General features: G+C 59.8%; 1 protein-coding gene across 2 annotated transcripts in view; it reads left to right on the plus strand.

The window, feature by feature from the left end:
• The window catches only part of GALNT9 (polypeptide N-acetylgalactosaminyltransferase 9), a 115,228-nt gene extending 101,652 nt beyond the window's left edge, over positions 1–13,576 (plus strand). For both annotated transcript variants that reach the window (XM_033220062.1, XM_033220063.1), the window contains 5 exons: positions 6,495–6,680; positions 8,836–8,973; positions 10,715–10,810; positions 12,032–12,199; positions 12,724–13,576. In XM_033220062.1, the coding sequence (XP_033075953.1) occupies positions 6,495–6,680; positions 8,836–8,973; positions 10,715–10,810; positions 12,032–12,199; positions 12,724–12,870 (735 nt within the window). In that variant the 3' untranslated portion in view covers positions 12,871–13,576. The remainder of the gene's footprint in view (positions 1–6,494; positions 6,681–8,835; positions 8,974–10,714; positions 10,811–12,031; positions 12,200–12,723) is intronic.
• The last annotated feature ends 4,157 nt before the right edge of the window (positions 13,577–17,733 follow it).

Genomic DNA, 17,733 nt, shown 5'->3' on the forward strand with positions numbered 1-17,733 from the left:
CAAAGATGGCATCAGTCCTCAGTGGACGGGGGGATTTTTGACCTGACGCCCACGCGCAGTAGGGGCCCCTCTCCTGTCTCTCCTCTTGCTGTGATGCCCCAGCCCGGGGCCTACAGACGAGGGGCCCCAGGGCCCCACCCATCTGTGGAGGAGTCGCCATCTTCCCATCTGTGGCCTCTGCAGTTGGTGACGGCCCCTCAGCCACCCGTGTCTTCCTCATGTCACCAGAAAGGGGTCCCCATCCAGACCCCAAGAGAGGGCTCTTGGATCTCATACGAGGCAGAATTCGGGGCGAGTCCACAGAGTAAAGTGAAAGCAAGTTTATTAGACGAGTAAATAAATTAAGTGAAGAGAAGAATGTCTGCTCCACAGGCCAAGTGGCCCCCGGGGCTGCTGGGTGGTTATTAATTAACTTTTGTGGTTATTTCTTGATCATATGCTGAACAAGGGGTGGATTATTGGTGAGTTTTCTGGGAAAGGGGGTGGGATTTCCCGGAACTGAGAGCTCCACCTTTTTTAGACCATGTAGGGTCACTTCCTGTGAACTGTCATAGTGCTGCGGGGAGTGTTTTAGCAGCTAATGCATTATAATGAGCGTACAATGTGCTGCGAGGACAACCACAGGTCACTCGTCGCCATCTTGGTTTTGGTGGGTCTTGGCTTCTCCAACCTGTTTGTTTGCTTGAGACGGAGTCTCACTCTGTCACCCAGGCTGGAGTGCGGTGGCGCGTTCTCGGCTCACTGCAAGCTCTGCCTCTCAGGTTCAAGCAATTCTCCTGCCTCGGCCTCCCGAGTAGCTGGGACTACGGGTGCACACCACCATGCCCGGCTAATTTTTGTGTTTATTTATTTATTTTTTTGTGAAGACAGCGTTTTACCCTGTTGGCCAGGATGGTCATGATCTCTTGACTCGTGATCCACCTGCCTCGGCCTCCCAAAGTGCTGGGATTACAGGCGTAAGCCACCGCAGCCTGCCTACTGCAACCTGTTTTATCAGCAAGGTCTTTGTGACATGTGTCTTGTGCCGACCTCCTCTCTCATCCTGTGACTTAGAATGCCCTTGCCGTCTGGGAATGCAGCCCAGTGGGTCTCAGCCTCGTCTTGCCCAGCCCCTGTTCAAGATGGAGTCGCTGTGGTTTGAATGGCTCTGACACTTGGACTTCCACCCTGGCTATGGGGCCAGATGGTCAGGTAGCATGGGGGTGACCACAGGCATCGTCACCCAAACCAGGACACCTGAGAGTTACCGGAGGTGCTATTAATAATCACCCCAAGTCAGGGGTATCAACTAGGGTTGTCTTGGGCAGTGGGGATGCATGGCTAGTAACTAGCATTAACTAGTACTGACTGACTATCTGCTGCGTGCAAGGAAACCACAGGAGTGACGGTCTTGGCCAGCTGTGCCTGCCGAAGCAGCATGGATATGTCAGCTCTTGGATGTGTAACAATCCACTCTGAAATGTTACGGCCTGAGACAACCATTTCCTTGGCCCACAACTCTGTGGGTTGGCACGTGGCCTGTGTGGAACAGAGCAGCTCTGCTCTCAGCTGACCTTGCTGATGCCGGCAGTCAGCTGCCAGATGAGCGAGGTTGGCTGGTTGGGGTGGGGAGGAATGGACTCAACCGGGCGGCTTCTCTCTGTTCCACGTGGTCTCTCGTCCTCATGCTGGTGGGCAGGTTACAAGACAGCGATCGGTGTGAGCATAGGCTCCTGAGGCCCGGGCTTGACCTTGGCACTGGTGGGTTCTGCCCCTTCTGTTGGTCCAGGCAAATCGTGACGAAGGGCTAGGGTGATAGCGTCCCTCTCTCAGTGGGGAGAGCTGCACACATTGACACCAGAAGGTGAGTCCAGCTTGGCCCCAGTTGTTCTCAGTGCAGAGAGCCAGCCGGGCTCTGGCCTCCTTCACCTGATCTTCCTCCAGTGTGGCCAAGAAGGGGAGGGCCCGGGCCTCCTGCCTCTTGAGAGCCTCTGAGAGGTGGGCCGCGTGCCTCTGGCTCCTGCAGGAGGATTTTGCCTGATCCTTAGGTGTTGGTTTCCTCTGGCCCACAGAGTGGAGAATTTATTGCCAATATTTATCTGAAATTTATAGAGGATTTAAACTGTTTCCCTTGAGGTTGTGATGGTAGGGCCTTTAAATTCTCCCTCTGTATAAGCATCAGTCTCCCAGGCAGCATGGCAGGGGCAGATTTGCCAGTCAGATGATGTGTTGGTCCCTGGCTTCAAAATATGTGAACAATTACAAGGTCATTAACTCGGACGCAGAAAAGAGACCTGCCCCAGGCGTGGGGACGCCGCACACCAGTGCCGCTTGCCCAAGGAGTCATGCAGGGTAGGGGCGGTGGGGGGGGCTGTCCTGTTCTTTCCCTGTTTTGCAGGGATTGGAAAGGGGATGTTGCTGAGGGCATGGGGGTTTACTCTCCGACTTGATCACTCCTGAGCTAATGGCACTGCTGAAAAGCCAGGTCACACAAGCTGTGGGCCCGTGTGGTTAGGGGCACTCCACACACCCTGAAAGCTCAGGGGTCTGCAGCCGAAGCCTGGAGACTGAACCTGGCCAGCCCCCAGCCGTGACGGTCCTTAGCTGATGACGGAAGCCAGCCGACTCCCACCACCCGGAAGCCTCGCCTCTCCCGTAGCTTCGGTCCTTCTAGAGACACGGTGGGGGGCCCGAGGGCCGAGACACCTGAGGCTGCATTCACCCAAGAAGGGGCCTGAGCGCCACCTGCAAGCTCAGCACACACCGACGGGGCTGGAACCCGCGGACCTGGCTTGGGGAGGCTGTGTAGACCGCCCAGCAGTCTCACCAGGTTCCCGCGTGGAATCTCCCCAATGCCTCAGAAAGCCCCGGGGACAGAGTGGCCGTAAGTGGCCGTGGAGTCCCTAAAGGGAACACATTCGTTCCGCAGCTGTTTATCAAGCACCTACTGTGCGCCAGGCCTCGCGCTGAGCACTGGGAGGCACCGTGAGCAGAAGCAACAGAAACCCTGTCCTGTGGAGCTGAGTCGCCGGGAGGGGCAGGCGGAGACAGGGATGGACAGGAAGCGGCGCCATACTGAGGGTGTGAGCCTCCGGTCCGGACACCCAGCTGCGGGGCAAGGACGGTGGCTCTAAACAGGACGTAGGGAGAGGACTCACACTGAAGGCTTGATGGCGACATCTGAGGTTTATTTTTACTTTTCATGTTTTCAGACAGGGTCTCACTCTATTACCCAGGTTGGAGAGTGTTAAGTGATCTTGGCTCACTGCAGCCTCAACCTCCCGGGCTCAGGCGATCCTCCCACCTCAGCCTCCCAAGCAGCTGGGACCGCAGGCACGCACCACCACACCCGGCCCAGCTACTTTTGTTTCTGTGGAGATGGGGTCTCACTATGCTGCCCAGCCTCGCTTGTTTTTAACGGACAAATGGGACTGTCCCCGTCGCGGGGTGTGGCGTGCCGCGCTCAGGTCAGGCGACTGCACAGCTGCCATCTCCACATTTGCCGTTTCCTTGTGTAGGGGCTCGGCTCTTCCTCCAGCTGCCATCTGGGTCATGGTCAGGCCCGCGGTCCTCCCTCAGCGGCACCGGCAGCCGCTCCTCTCTGCTCGTGGTTTTGGTCCTTTTTTTTTTTTTTTTTGAGACGTAGTCTCGCTCTGTCACCCAGGCTGGAGTGCAGTGGTGTGATCTCAGCTCACTGCAACCTCTGCCACCTGGGTTCAGGAGATTCTCATGTTTCAGCCTCCTGAGTAGCTGGGACTACAGGCATCTGCCACCACGCCCAACTAATTTTTGTATTTTTAGCAGAGATGGGGTTTCATCATGTTGGCCAGGCTGGTCTTGAACTCCTGGCCTCAAGTGATCCACCTGCCTCGGCCTCCCGAAGTGCTGGGATTACAAGTGTGAGCCACTGTGCCTGGCTGGTTTCGTGCCTTTAATCTCTGGCATTGGAGCTTTGAAGGCCGGAGGCAGCAGAGCATGCAGAGACCTGGGAAGGATGCCCAGCGCGGGCACCGCCTGTGCTAAGGCCCTGAGGGGTGTGCGTGGGGGTGCTGGGAAGGCCAAGGTGCTTCGAACCCAGGGGGTGGGCAAGGCAGGTGTCAGGAGCCCCTGGGGGCTTCGTGTTCCCCGGGGTGAGGCCCGAGGACAGGATGCTGTGGTGGGCGGGGGGACCAAGTCTCTGTGGCCTCAGTGCTGGGGTAGACAGGGAGGCTGAAGCTGCTGGAGGCCGCCCCAGAGGCCGGTGTGCCAGGTGCTCCTGAAGACGGGCAGGTGGATGATAGGGGACAAGGTTCTGTCTCACGCTTGTGGAGCTTCCTCCGTTCTGACCCTTCCAGTGAAGGGCGGCTCCGAGGCTCTTTCCCCCGTGGGCCCCCACCCCTCCTTCTCGTGAAACCTGGGTGGTCTCAGGCTGAGGTGGAGACATCAGGAGAGTGGGAGGGCGGCGTACGGGATTCACCAACAAGGCCCCTTCCCGCCGCGAACAGAAATCCCGAGGCTGGTCTCAAAGGCAGAAAGGAAGCCCTGGCTCAGGAGGCCAGAAAACCCCAGGCTGGGCTCCCAGCAGCTCCAGGCCAGCTTTTCTCAGACAGGCTGTCCCACAGCAGAGACAACAGACAGCAACCACGACGCTCCCAGGGCACCCTCCTGCCACGACGTGAACCTGATGCAGAAACCCTGTTCACTCCCTCGGGACACAGAGGCCAACTTCAGCCGGGCGTAGCAGCAGCACAGACTCCACCATCCCGGGGAAGGAGCTGGAGCCTGTGGGTGACGTGAGACTGCAGGGTGGGGTGTCCCGGGCCGGGCTGAGCAGCGAGGAGGCTCTGGGTCGCCGGACTGGGGTCAGGGAGACTGCGTTAGCCGCGTGCCGTGTAATCATCTCCTCAAGGAGGGAGCAAGTCTGGGTCTGTCCTGCGGTGGGTGGTGTGGGAGAGGCCGTAAATGATCAGCGGCACAGCCTCCCGGTTCTCTCTCCCGCCTGGGACTTGGCTTCCTGAAGGCAGAGTCGTGGGGAGGGAGGAGCCCCTAATCCTCACACAAGGGACTGGGGCTCTGGGGTGGGCTGACAGGCAGCCCCCGAGGATGCAGCCAGGGCCCCTGTGACTGTGGCCCTCTTTGGGAAAAGGGGTCTTTGCAGATGTGATTAAGATAACAGCCTGGAGATGAGAGCAGCCTGGACTAGGATGAACCAGTAGTCCAGGGATGACTGAGGGATCCGAGCTCCGCTGGGCAGAGGCTCTGCCCCGTGTGCCCCCACGGCTGGCCTGCCCTCGGCACCTTCTCAGTACCGCGGAGGGAACAGGCAATGCCAGGGCTGCCCACCCTTTCTCGGGTGGTGGGGGGGATTCAGGAGATGAGGCAAGCACAGTGCCCGCCCTGGGCCTGGCGCACTCGTCCAGCGCAGGAGGCTCAGGGCTGAGGACCTGAGCACAGTGGAGCTTGGGCCACGTGGATCAGACCCCTTTGTTCATAGTGACATCAGCCTGTGGGTGGCACCAGCATTTTTTTATGGGGTGGGTGGGATGGGACAGGGGCTGGCTCAGGGCTCTCCAGGGAAGCAGATTAATAGCAGACATGGGTTTAGATGTGGATGTTCATCTAAGGAATTGACTCACACGGTTATAGAGGCTGAGAATACCGAGACTGGCTGTCGGCTGGCAGGCGCCCAGGGGAGCCGGTGGCGTGAGCTCCAAGCCTGAAGGCAGGAGAGGACCCACGTCCCAGCCCGAATCGAGCAGTGTGTGAACACTCCCTTCCTCAGCCTTTCTGTCCTACTCAGGCCTGCAGGGGACAGATTTAAACACGGCTCCCACCAGAGGCCATGCACAGACCACCCAGAATAAGGGGAGAGCAAATGTCCCGGCGCTCTGTCCCCTGCCACGTCGAAACGAAACCCTCACAAGCAGGACAGCGTGGCGGGACAGGCCAGTGTTCAGGGAAACGACAGGGAAGCACAAAAGGATACTTAGTGACAGATACATCTCTACTGTGCTGGGGGTCAGAAAGCCAGGGGCTGCGGGGGTTTATTTGCTGGGCTTTTGTTCAGACCCAGGCTGCGTGTGCTCTGGGGATGCGTGGAGCGGCATCTGCACAGCAAGCGGCTGTTTGTAAACAGATTGTTGGCGTGTGCGGGTGCTGGGGGAGGTGGTTGGTGCAGTGGGGCGGGGGGGGGGTTCCCTGCACAAAACAAGCAAGCACTGGCGGTAGGAACCACAGGACGAAAAGCCTGTCAAGTGTTTGGGTCGGTGGAATAACTGCCCCTCAGCCCCCACGGCCGTCGTGTAACAAAGAGAAAGAGGAGCAGCGTGCACCAGACACAGCCCAGACCTGCTCCTTCTCTGTGGGCCGGGTCCCCTGAAAACAGCCCCCAGGAGGCAAAGCCCTGGGACCCACCAGGCCTGCAGGTGCCCTAAGAATGGAGGGCCGGGCCCCTTGGCCTCTCACAGGCCCCTGGCTGGCTGGGCTGTCCGCCTCTGTCGGGAAGGCCGCCCGCAGCCAGTGCCGTCTCCCTTTAGGTGTGGCAGTGTGGTGGCAGCATGGAGGTGCTGCCCTGCTCCCGCGTGGCCCACATCGAGCGCACCAGGAAGCCCTACAACAACGACATCGACTACTATGCCAAGCGCAACGCCCTGCGTGCTGCCGAGGTGTGGATGGACGACTTCAAGTCCCACGTGTACATGGCCTGGAACATCCCCATGACGGTGAGTCCCCCACGGCCGGGAGCTGGGGCCACACCCCAGGGTCAGGGTCAACGTCATGGTAGGGCGCGGGGAGACCCCATGCAGGTGTGAGCAGGTGTGTGCCGGTGTGAGTGGGTGAGCTGCCTGCCTGCGGAGGAGCCTTCCTCACACCAGGAAGAGACCAGCTCACACCAAACCCATTGTGGTGGATGTTTTTCTCTCAACTGCTGGTGGTTAGAAGCCAGGGAGGGGCGGCCTCTCCCCAACCTGGTGCCGCTGCCTCAGCCAGGGCCCCACTTAGCACCCTGCACTGTACCTGTCGGCCAGCGCGGCCCCCTCCGCTCCCCCAGCCCTGGGCAGCCTCAAATGGCTGTTTCGTGAACGGCTCATACACTGTGTGGCTTCCCACCCTCAGCACCACATTTTCCAGGTCACCCCCGCTGTGGCTGAGTCACGTCCACGGTGTGAACGGGCCAGTCGTGTGGCTCCACTCCTTCGTGGATGGACGTTTTGGCTGTTTCCTGTTGGGTTTTGGCCTGAGTGGCTGACCTGCTTCAAGTCGAGGATTGCTGTTTGTTTTCTAATTTGTAGTCGACCAATTCCCCATAAAGAGCCTGAATTCTGGCTTTTCTCAAAGCGCCCCAGCCCCCACAAGCCTAAGAAGGGCAGGTGCTGAGACAGGAGGCCGCGACCCTCCGCCCATCCCGCCACCCCCCAGCGTCTCTGGGAACCACCCCCTTCCTCACCTGGCCACTGTAGGCATCGGGTCCCTGAGTTCTGGGAGGGCTCATCTTAGAAACAGCCTTGTGTTTTGCATCAACCCCAGTAAGAACCAGATCTTAAGTCATGACCCAGTGTGCACACACGTGTCTATTTACATCCGTCCACATACAGCACTTTGCATCCATAGTACCAGTCATCCTTCTCATTCACAATATACTACTTCTTAAAAATTCCACTGTAGCACCTAAGTTGGTTCACCACCCCCTGCTGGACTGCACCCTCGCGTGTGGGCGACACGGCCTGGAGGGACCCCGGGCTGGACCATTCACCGTGCAAACCCAGCATCCCACCCCCAGATCAGCTCCCACGGCAGCTTCTGTCAGGCAGGTCGGGAGTCTGTGGACACGTGCACTTGTGTCTGAGAGATGAGAAGAGGGTACCCGGTGCTCCTACAGCCTTGTTTTCCACAAAGTGATTTGGAAAACATGCAGGGTGATGACGGCCCCAAGTGTGTGGGCAACTGAGTGAGGGGCTCCAGGCCCCCAGGCAGTGAGGCCGGCAAATGCCTGTCGCCTCCCTGTATCCAAGGGCCCTGGCGTGAGCCCCTTGACTAATCAAAGCCTCATAACAAAGCAACAATGAGTTTCTAGTGTGATCACCCCACTTGACCAATGAGAAACTGAGGCACAGAGAGGGTAAGGGACTGTCCCAGGGCCACACACCAGAAGGTGATGGGATTCAAGCCCAGGCCGTACAGGCCAAGTCGTCTGCCCTCCTCACAAGGCCTGAGCCTGGAGGGTCCCTGGGCAGGAGGCAGGTACTCCCTCAGGGCTGGCTGCCCATCAGAGAGTGCTGGGCCCACAGCCCCTCAGGCCCCACACACGGCTGTGGGTTCTCACGGCAGAGGACACAGGTCAAAATCAGCAGAGGGAAGGGATGGCCCGGGCCCAGGAGAGCCTGGGCGCGAGCTCCCAGGTGTCCCCTCCCAGGGGGGTCCCGTGGACTTGATTCTCCAGCACCCATGCATGACATGTGCCAGGCGGGGCCAGCCAGGAGCCCCCGAGCCTCAGTGTCCAGGGTCCTCACCGGGCTGGTCTCGTGGACATGGCTGACCTTGGTCTCCGCCCTCCAGTGGCCATGCCAGGTGAGCAGGGCTGTCTTCTCAGGCAGGAGGTTCCTGGGCCCAGGTGGGTGTGGACAAGCCGGCTGCAGCAGGGGCCACCTGTCCAGGCTGGGGCTGGTCTTCGGCAGGGCCCTTCCCCTCAGGAGCAGCTGCCTCGGACCCTCTGTGGATATTGGGAGGCTGGGGGGGTCCCACCCGGGTGGGGCCTCAGCCCCCGAATCCCTGAGGGAGGCTGCTCTTGTGAGGGGACTCGGTCCCTGGAGCCCCCCCCAACCTCATCATGGGGACGGTGACACTCATGTGCCCTCCCGCCTCCTTCCGGCCTTGCAGAACCCAGGGGTGGACTTCGGGGACGTGTCGGAGAGGCTGGCCCTGCGCCAGAGGCTAAAGTGTCGCAGCTTCAAGTGGTACCTGGAGAACGTGTACCCGGAGATGAGGATCTACAACAATACCCTCACGTACGGAGAGGTAGCGCCTCCCCCGAGGGCCCCGCGCAGCCCGGCAGGCCTTCCACCCTGACTCCCGCACACACGTGTGCATTCAGGGGGAGGCAGGCACATCCACGTGCACACACAAGGTGCAGGTTCACATGAACAAATGCACCTGCAGACACGCATGTCCATACACACCCATTCCGTCACAGGGACCTGCCTAGAGGCAGACGTGTAGTCACATCCATGCATACACGTGTTCACATGCCTGATTCAGACATATCTATGCACTCACGTGTATGTGCACACAGGCAGGCATGCACTCACCTAGACGTGTGTAAAGGGACACATTAACAGGCATGTACGCAAATCCATGCAAACATATGTACAAGTGCACGTGGACACGAGTATACATCTGCACAGTTTTGCTCATGTAGACACAGAGCTCTTCATACACAAATGTATGTTTCACTAAGTGCATGAACCCCAAAGGGGCTTGCCTGTGCACAGATAAACATACAAGCACTTGTTATCAAGGAACAATAATGTGCATGTGTGTACACATCTGCATCCACAGATGCAGAGCCGTGTTCATACCCCACCACGTGTGCATGCAGGTGCCCACACTCATACAGGCACATCAGCTACACAGAGACCCCGTCTCCGCTGGCCCCCACCTGCACTGCCCTCTGTAAAGCCAGCAAGAAGGTGCTGCTTTTCTGCCCCCTCCCCGGTCTGTGCAGGGGACAGAGTGCCTCCCACCATGGGACTCGAGTGTCCCAGCCCTGAGCTGGCATTTGGATGGGGCAAGGAGAAGAGTCCCTGGGGTGGATGGTCCTCGCTGAGCCTCCCCTCCCTCAGCTTCTGGTCCCCCTGCGCTGACTCCAGTCCCTTGGGCACAGAGGTGTCCCAGGCAGCGCTGAGAGTGCATCAGTGTGCCGCCCCGTCCCCCAGCCTCCCTGTGCTTCTGCTCTGCCCACTCCGTCCTCAATCAGCCAAGCTCGGGCACCGCCCACCCAGAGCAGCTGGGTGTTTCTAATTTGTAGTCAGCATCCACACTCGGTTGGGCTTTCTCAGCGGTCCCAGTTCAAACCTGTGTGACCTCTTGCGGTGGCCATGATGGAGGGGTTAGCTGCCGCTGCAAACCCAGCAGCCTGGAAACGCAGTGGACAAAAGCAATAAGCGTCTACCCTTGCTCACAAGCCAGGGCCACCTAGGCAGTGCTGCTGGCCTGGGCCAGGCTGTGCTGATCTCGGATGGGCCTGTTCTGGTGGCTGGTGGTTGGCTGCCCGATGACGACTCGCTCCCCAGCAGGCTGGCCCGCGCTTGTCCAGAGTGGTGTCAGGATTCCTTCCCAGACGCAGTGGCAGCTGGAAGGTCTCCCAAGGATCCAAGCCAAGGCCAGCCCAGACTCCAAGGCCGGCGAGCGGTCTCTACCCACTCAGTGGGAGCTGCAAGGGTGCAGGGAGCAGGCGGCAAGGCAGGGAAGCCCCCCCCATGGGTTAGGGGCTCCATCCCTGCTGCTGAGAAAGGCTGACACTGCCGTCCTCAAGCCTCCCCTATTGACTGCTGGCCAAGTCTCCATCAGTGACAAACTCGGTCGGCCACCCCTTCCCGGGAGGTCCAGCAAGTCCCTTCCCAGGCAGCCCACCCAGTCAGAGCACTCCACAAGCCCCCCCCCGCCCCAGGAGCACCTCCTTAGGTGCTGGCTGCGTGAGGCTCTGTGGGGCTCCACCCTCGGGTGACCCTGGACTTTCTCCTGGGGCTTCTGGTTGCAGGTGAGAAACAGCAAAGCCAGCGGCTACTGCCTGGACCAGGGAGCGGAGGACGGCGACCGGGCGATCCTCTACCCCTGCCACGGGATGTCCTCCCAGGTAGGAGTAGCAGCAGCCACCCATGGAGCTCCCAAGGGGGGCACCCCAGGCCACCCGGACCCCACACCCTGGGGCAGAGGCACGGGGCCAGCCTGCTGGGGTGTTCTGATGCCACCAGGGCTGCATTCCAGGGCTTGGAGCAGCCTGAGGGCCACTCTAGAAGAGGCCTCCCAGCCTGCCCCACCTGGAAGGCAGCAGAACGTGGTGAATTGAACAGCCTGGGCCGGGCGCAGTGGCTCACACCTGTCATCCCAGCATGATGGGAGGCCAAGGCAGAGTCTGCTTGATCACGTAAGCCCAGGAATTGAGACCAGCCTGGGCAGTGTGGCGAAACCCTGTCTCTACAAAAAATATGAAAATTAGCCGGGCATGGTGGTGCATGCCTGTAGTCCCAGCTACTCAGGAGGCTGAGGCAGGAGGATCACCTGAGCCTGGGATGCAGAGGTTGAGCCAAGATCGCGCCACTGCACTCCAGCCTGGGCACCAGAGAAAGACCCTGTCTCAAAAAAATTAAAAGGAACCAGGCCTTTGGGGTCAGATGGGCTGTGGGCATATCACTGCCCCCTCAGTCAAGAGAGATGGCAACAGTACGTACCGCTCAGGGCTGTTGGTGATTAAAGTGGAAGATGTGGAAGCATTTGCCCCACGGTGGGTTAATATGGAAATAGTGCTGTTGCAACAGCAGTCTATTAACCACCGAGCCATCCTCACCTGGGCGGGACTCACCTGCAGCGTGGGCCCAGCCCCATGGAATCGGTGGTCAGGGACTGGCCATAGTGAAGGTCCGAGCCATTCTGACCACAACCTCCATAAAGAGCTGGGCATTTCTAGCCCCACGGGAATGCGTGTTCCGCTCACACACGGCGCTTTTCAGTGAGCACTGCGTGTCACCCAAAGTAAACCCGACTCCTGTCCTCCCTGAAACAAGTGGGGCCACGCTCTGAGTCTGAGCCCTGTTCATGACGTCTGTTGGGAGCCTGGCCCTGTGGAGCTTCTGGGCGCCATCCAGCCCACATCCCCACGTGGGCCCTGCCCGGCAGGCCTCTCCCACTCACAACAGTGTTCCCAGGGTGGGAGGCTCCAAGGCAGCCGCCCAGGGCCCCGTTTGCAGCTCGCACAGCCTTTCCGTGCTTACCAGGGAGAGCCTGGGCTGGAGCACAGGCCATGGCACTCCCAGGCCTGGACACTGCTCACACACAGCCCCGGTGGTCCTGTCCCCAGCTGGTGCGGTACAGCGCTGATGGCCTGCTACAGCTGGGGCCTCTGGGCTCCACAGCCTTCTTGCCTGACTCCAAGTGTCTGGTGGATGACGGCAGGGGCCGCACGCCCACCCTGAGGAAGTGTGAGGATGTGACGAGGCCCACACAGCGGCTGTGGGACTTCATCCAGGTCAGCCACGGGGGAAGGGGGGCCGTGGGGTTGGGACAGGGCTGCTGGGACCCCTGGGCGCCTCTGCCACTAGAGCCAGCCCGCTGGGTGGGAGCTGGAGTGCAGCAGTGGCTGGTCAGGGGACGGGGCCTTGGATCAGCTGCTCCCTCGAGGGCCCCGACGCTCACAGAGAGGGCAGGTGACTGGCCAGGGTCACACAGCCAGAGAGGGGCTGGGCTGGACAGTCTGATCATAGCCCTGCATCTGCCTCTTCCAGCCTCGGGTGCCCAGGGTAGAAGCAGGATTTAGGGAGGGGATGAGGTGTGACTCCAACCTGAGCTGCTAGCTCTGCAGGAATGATGGGAGATCCTCAAAGCTCCACTGACGTCAGCCCCTTCCTGGCCCCCGGGTGCTGCTGTGATGCGGGTTTCCATTCAAGCTGCCCCAAGAATGAGCATGAGGGCTGAGAGCACGAAGCAGCTGCCTGGGGGTGGGGGACAAGGACGCCTGCACCCCTGGCTGACTTGGTGTGACTGACCCCACAGAGCGGCCCCATTGTGAGCCGGGCCACGGGCCGCTGCCTGGAGGTGGAGATGTCCAAAGATGCCAACTTCGGGCTCCGGCTGGTGGTGCAGAGGTGCTCGGGGCAGAAGTGGATGATCAGAAACTGGATCAAACATGCACGGCACTGACCCCGCCTCTGCCTGGACCCCCACAGACCTCGGGAAGGCGCTGGTCCAAGCCAGTGTGGCTGAGTGGCCGGGGTATGCCCAGCAGACACAGCAGGGCAGGGCTCTATGTGCGGCCAGGACAGCAGAGGCCAAGGGGCCGAGGTGTGGCTGAGTGACCAGGGTGTCAGCCACTGCATCTGGAGTACAGCTCCTCCTAGGACAGGTGGCTCTACCCAAGGGAGGGCATCTGGGGGATAGTGACGCCGACTCAAACACGTGCCTTCTCCACGGTATCTCCTGGCCAGGCTGCTGGGACAGCCACCGCCTCTGCATGTACCACAGCCCCCTATGCCCCATAGGGTGGCCAAGCCCCAGACCACGCGCCAGGCGGCGCCCCGGCGTCTTCCACCCGCGGCCTCCCATGCTCCAAGCAGCCTCCCCCAGCCCTTGCAACCGCTCAGCCCTCCAACCGAGACCTAAGTCACACATCACAACGCAGCTCCTCATGGTCTGGTAAGAGGGGTGCTGGGGGACATGGATGGCGACAAACCTGAGGCTGTGTCTAGGAGGCTGGTGCGACTGCTTCAGCAGAGACCAAATAAAGAGGATTAGGCAGCAGCGCTGTGTGTGTCTTCCTTGGAGCTGAGCTGGGGGGTGGGGCCTGGGCCCTGCCACAGCCCAGCCCCTCGCCTGTTTTAATAAATACAGTTTTATTGGCGCCCAGCCATGCCCATTTGCTTACTACTGTCTGTGGCCACCGCTGTGGGGCTCTCGGCGCAGAGTTGATCCATGGCCGCGTAGCTCACAAAGCTGCAGACGTGGACTCTGGCTGATGCCCGTGCTGGGATGTGGCCTGGCAGGCGGCCTCACATGTGCAGACAGACCATGAACTCAACACAGCCAGAAAAATGGAGGAGAGCACGTCCCCTGCAGCCGCACATGGCAGCTGGAGGCCGTCAGCCTGAGAACTCACTCGAACAGAAAACCAAAACCATGTGTTCTTATTCATGGGAGCTGAACGCTGTGTGCACACGACACAGAGAGGGAACAGCAGACGCCAGGGACTCTAGAGGGGCGGGTGGGAGGAGGACGAGGATGAGGGCTGGAAAACCACCTGTCAGGAGCCGCATCCACTCCCTGGGTGAAGGGATCATTAGAAGCCGAAACCTCAGCAGCACGCTATATACCCACATAACAAACCCACACATGTATCCATGAATCTAAAATTAAAACAGGCCCGGCACGGTGGCTCATGCCTATAATCCCAGCACTTTGGGAGGCTGAGGCAGGTGGATTAACTGAGGTCAGGAATTCAAGACCATCCCGGCTAACATGGTGAAATCGCATCTCTACTAAAAATACAAAAATTAGCCAGGCATGGTGGGTGCACCTGTAATCCCAGCTACTCTGGAGGCTGAGGCAGGAGAATAGCTTGAACCCGGGAGGTGGAGGTTGCCGTGAGCCAAAATCACCCCACAGCACTCCAGCCTGGCCCACAGAGACAGACTGATCACCCCACAGCACTCCAGCCTGGCCCACAGAGACAGACTGATCACCCCACAGCACTCCAGCCTGGCCCACAGAGACAGGACTGATCACCCCACAGCACTCCAGCCTGGCCCACAGAGACAGACTGCTCACCCCACAGCACTCCAGCTGGCCCACAGAGACAGACTGATCACCCCACCGCACTCCAGCCTGGCCCACAAGACAGACTGATCACCCCACAGCACTCCAGCCTGGCCCACAGAGACAGACTGATCACCACACAGCACTCCAGCCTGGCCCACAGAGACGACTGATCACCCCCAGCACTCCAGCCTGGCCCACAGAGACAGACTGATCACCCCACAGCACTCCAGCCTGGCCCACAGAGACAGACTGATCACCCCACAGCACTCCAGCCTGGCCCACAGAGACAGACTGATCACCCCACCGCACTCCAGCCTGGCCCACAGAGACAGACTGATCACCCCACCGCACTCCAGCCTGGCCCACAGAGACAGACTGATCACCCCACAGCACTCCAGCCTGGCCCACAGAGACAGACTGATCACCCCACAGCACTCCAGCCTGGCCCACAGAGACAGACGATCACCCCACAGCACTCCAGCCTGGCCCACAGAGACAGACTGATCACCCCACCGCACTCCAGCCTGGCCCACAGAGACAGACTGATCACCCCACCGCACTCCAGCCTGGCCCACAGAGACAGACTCCATCTCAAAGAAATAAAACAAGGGGCACCAAACTTGGCAAGTCCAGGCTCCGAGTCTCCAGGGAGTGAGGACGCTGACCTGTTGTCACCAGTCGGAGTTCAGCCTGCAGGGACACTTCACTGGCCACTAGCCCTGGGGGAGGCGGTGGGGCTGTGCTTCACTGCTCTTTCCAAAGCCCGGGGTGGCGTGTTCCTCCCCCAGCACCCTGCCGTGGGGGTGCCCACCCACCACACGGCCCCTCTGCTCAACCCCTTCCTCTGGGACTCCCCAGTTGCTGCTTCCTGTTCCTGTAAGAAGCTCTGAGGGGTCCCAGTTCCTCTGTTCTCAGTAGAGAATTCTCCCAGCCCCAGCCCAAGCCTCAGCCCTCTGCTAGTGCAGACCTTGCCAAAACTCTGTGGCAAAACACGGGCAGTAAGTGGGGCCCCAAAAGTCAGTGGCTTGCCAGGGACCCCCCCACCCCCAGCCAGACTCACGGGACTCCAGAAGTTTCCCAGGCGAAGTCAGGATGTGCAGAGTCCCTTCGCTTGCAATGTGCAGTGCCTGTAGTTTAGACCAAGAGGATGGCAGGTGCAAACTTGGCTCACTCACACTCCAATTCATTAGGCAAATTGACAGGCAAGTCAAAACTGGCTTGTTCGTAGCCCACACAGGATCCCACATAAAACCTGACACCTGGAAAATTACTCCCGAATCCTCAGTAGAACTCCCGCCCTCCAGGGAAGTGAGCATCCCTCCTGCTGAGGGAAGCCTAAGGCTGCCCCACCTCACCTGATCCAGCCCCTCCTCCCTGGCACCAGGAGGAGTCCCGAGGGGAGCACCTGGGAAGGCGGGTCCCTGCCGGAAGGCGGAGGTGAGGCCCTGTCCACGCTGTCCGGGCAGGAGACTCTTCACGGGCATGACCTTGACGTGGTGAACATTCTGCTTCACCAAAGACACCCCCAAGCGCCTTATTTCCCCGACTGCTCCCCTCTGTTCTTACCTGCTTAAGTGGTCACACGCCTCTCGAGACCTGCCCCTGTTCCGGAGAAAGTGCCCATGGATCCAAAAGATCTTTTAATCCAAAGAGCTCCCCACCCTCACATGGGTGGGCCAGAGCTGGAGACGCCCCAACATCTGCTGCTGCCGCTGCACCTGCTGCCACACGGTGTCACTGTTGAAGACGGTCTCTGCGTGGCTGCACGGCTGGCCGTGGCCACCAGGACATCCTTGCTGGCCTAGACTCACGCCTGCCTCACAGGGGTGCCCCATGTGGGGACCAGCCATACCTGTTTAAGTCGCAGTGACGTGCTGATGTAGATCAGGTGCTTGTCCCCTCCACATTTCAGGTTGAAATTTGACCAACACGGAGGTGGTGCCTGCTGGGAGGTGTTTGGGTGGATCCCTCATGAACAGTCCGGCGCCGTCCTCATGGTAACTGACGTCCACTCTAGCAGTTCCCGAGGGAGCTGGTTGTTAGAAGGGTCCTGGCACCACCCTCCCTGCTCCCTCCCTCACCACGTCCTCTGCTCCGAGTAGAAGCTCCCTGAGGCCCTCCCAGAAGCAGATGCTAGCGCCAGGCTTCCTGCAGGCCCGTGGGCCAATCACACTCCTTTTCTTCATGAATTACCCGTCTCAGATGTTCCTTTATATAACACACAGCAAAACGCCAAACGGACAGAGACACGCACTTGCTCTGACCCCGGCACGGTCCCTGGGCTCAGGAAAACGTGCAGTGCCGTCCGTGGGCTGTGCCGTCCGTGGGCTGTGCCATCCGTGGGCTGTGCCGTCCGTGGGCTGTGCCGAAGCCACTGTGATCCCCTAAACCCTTTGACACGTGCGGACACATCCCTTCCTGTAAGGCACAATCACTCCTCCTCATGGACTTCTCTGTCCTGTTTCGTAACCACGGGTCCTTGGTTGGGGTCACCCCAATTGTATCAGGTGGGATCTAACCAGTCAAACAAGGGGATTTAATACGGACCCGATTGCCCAAGTGAGGGAAGAACCGAGGCTTTGACCAGGGGACGATGAGTCGGCCCAGGCTCACAACTGCCAAAACCCCTACCAACACCCACAGGCTGGAGGGCCTGGGAGCTGGGGCTCTGGCGGTCGGCGGGGGGCCTACAGCAGGCAACTCCAAGCTCAGAGACAGCGGGTCGGTCACCTGAAACGGTCCGTGGTGGACAGACAGGCACCACAGCTGGCGATGTGACACGCCATGGCTGTGCTTCCGAGAGTTGGTGTCAGACACTGGCCAGCACACCCCCAACTCGCCCTCCCGAGACCCCCAGACGCAGAGCATCTCCCCAGTCGAACAGACGCGACCGAGATGCAGGGCACCTCCCCAGTCCGACGAACGCCACCGACAGGACGCACAAGAGATCCCTTTCAGAGCAAGGTCTACGGAAAGGCCAGCTCCTGTCCCAGTTCTTCAGAAAAGCTGCTGGCAACCATTCTCTTCTCCTTAGAGGAGGAAGAGGAGGAGGGAGGAGGAAGACAGAGGAGGACGAGGGAGGGAGGAAGATGTTTAAATAAGGGTGAAATTTTAATCCCACTTAATTCTTCAAATACCTTAAGTAGTACTGAGCACTCCTGTGCCCATTAAGGAGAAACAGAGGCTCGGAGGAATAAAACGACTCTGCACAAGACACACCATCACAGAGGCGAACCCGGGGGTCCCACCCAG

Source organism: Trachypithecus francoisi, unplaced genomic scaffold (assembly GCF_009764315.1).
Source record: "Trachypithecus francoisi isolate TF-2019V2 unplaced genomic scaffold, Tfra_2.0 Lachesis_group11, whole genome shotgun sequence".
In the NCBI taxonomy this organism is placed as follows: domain Eukaryota; kingdom Metazoa; phylum Chordata; class Mammalia; order Primates; family Cercopithecidae; genus Trachypithecus; species Trachypithecus francoisi.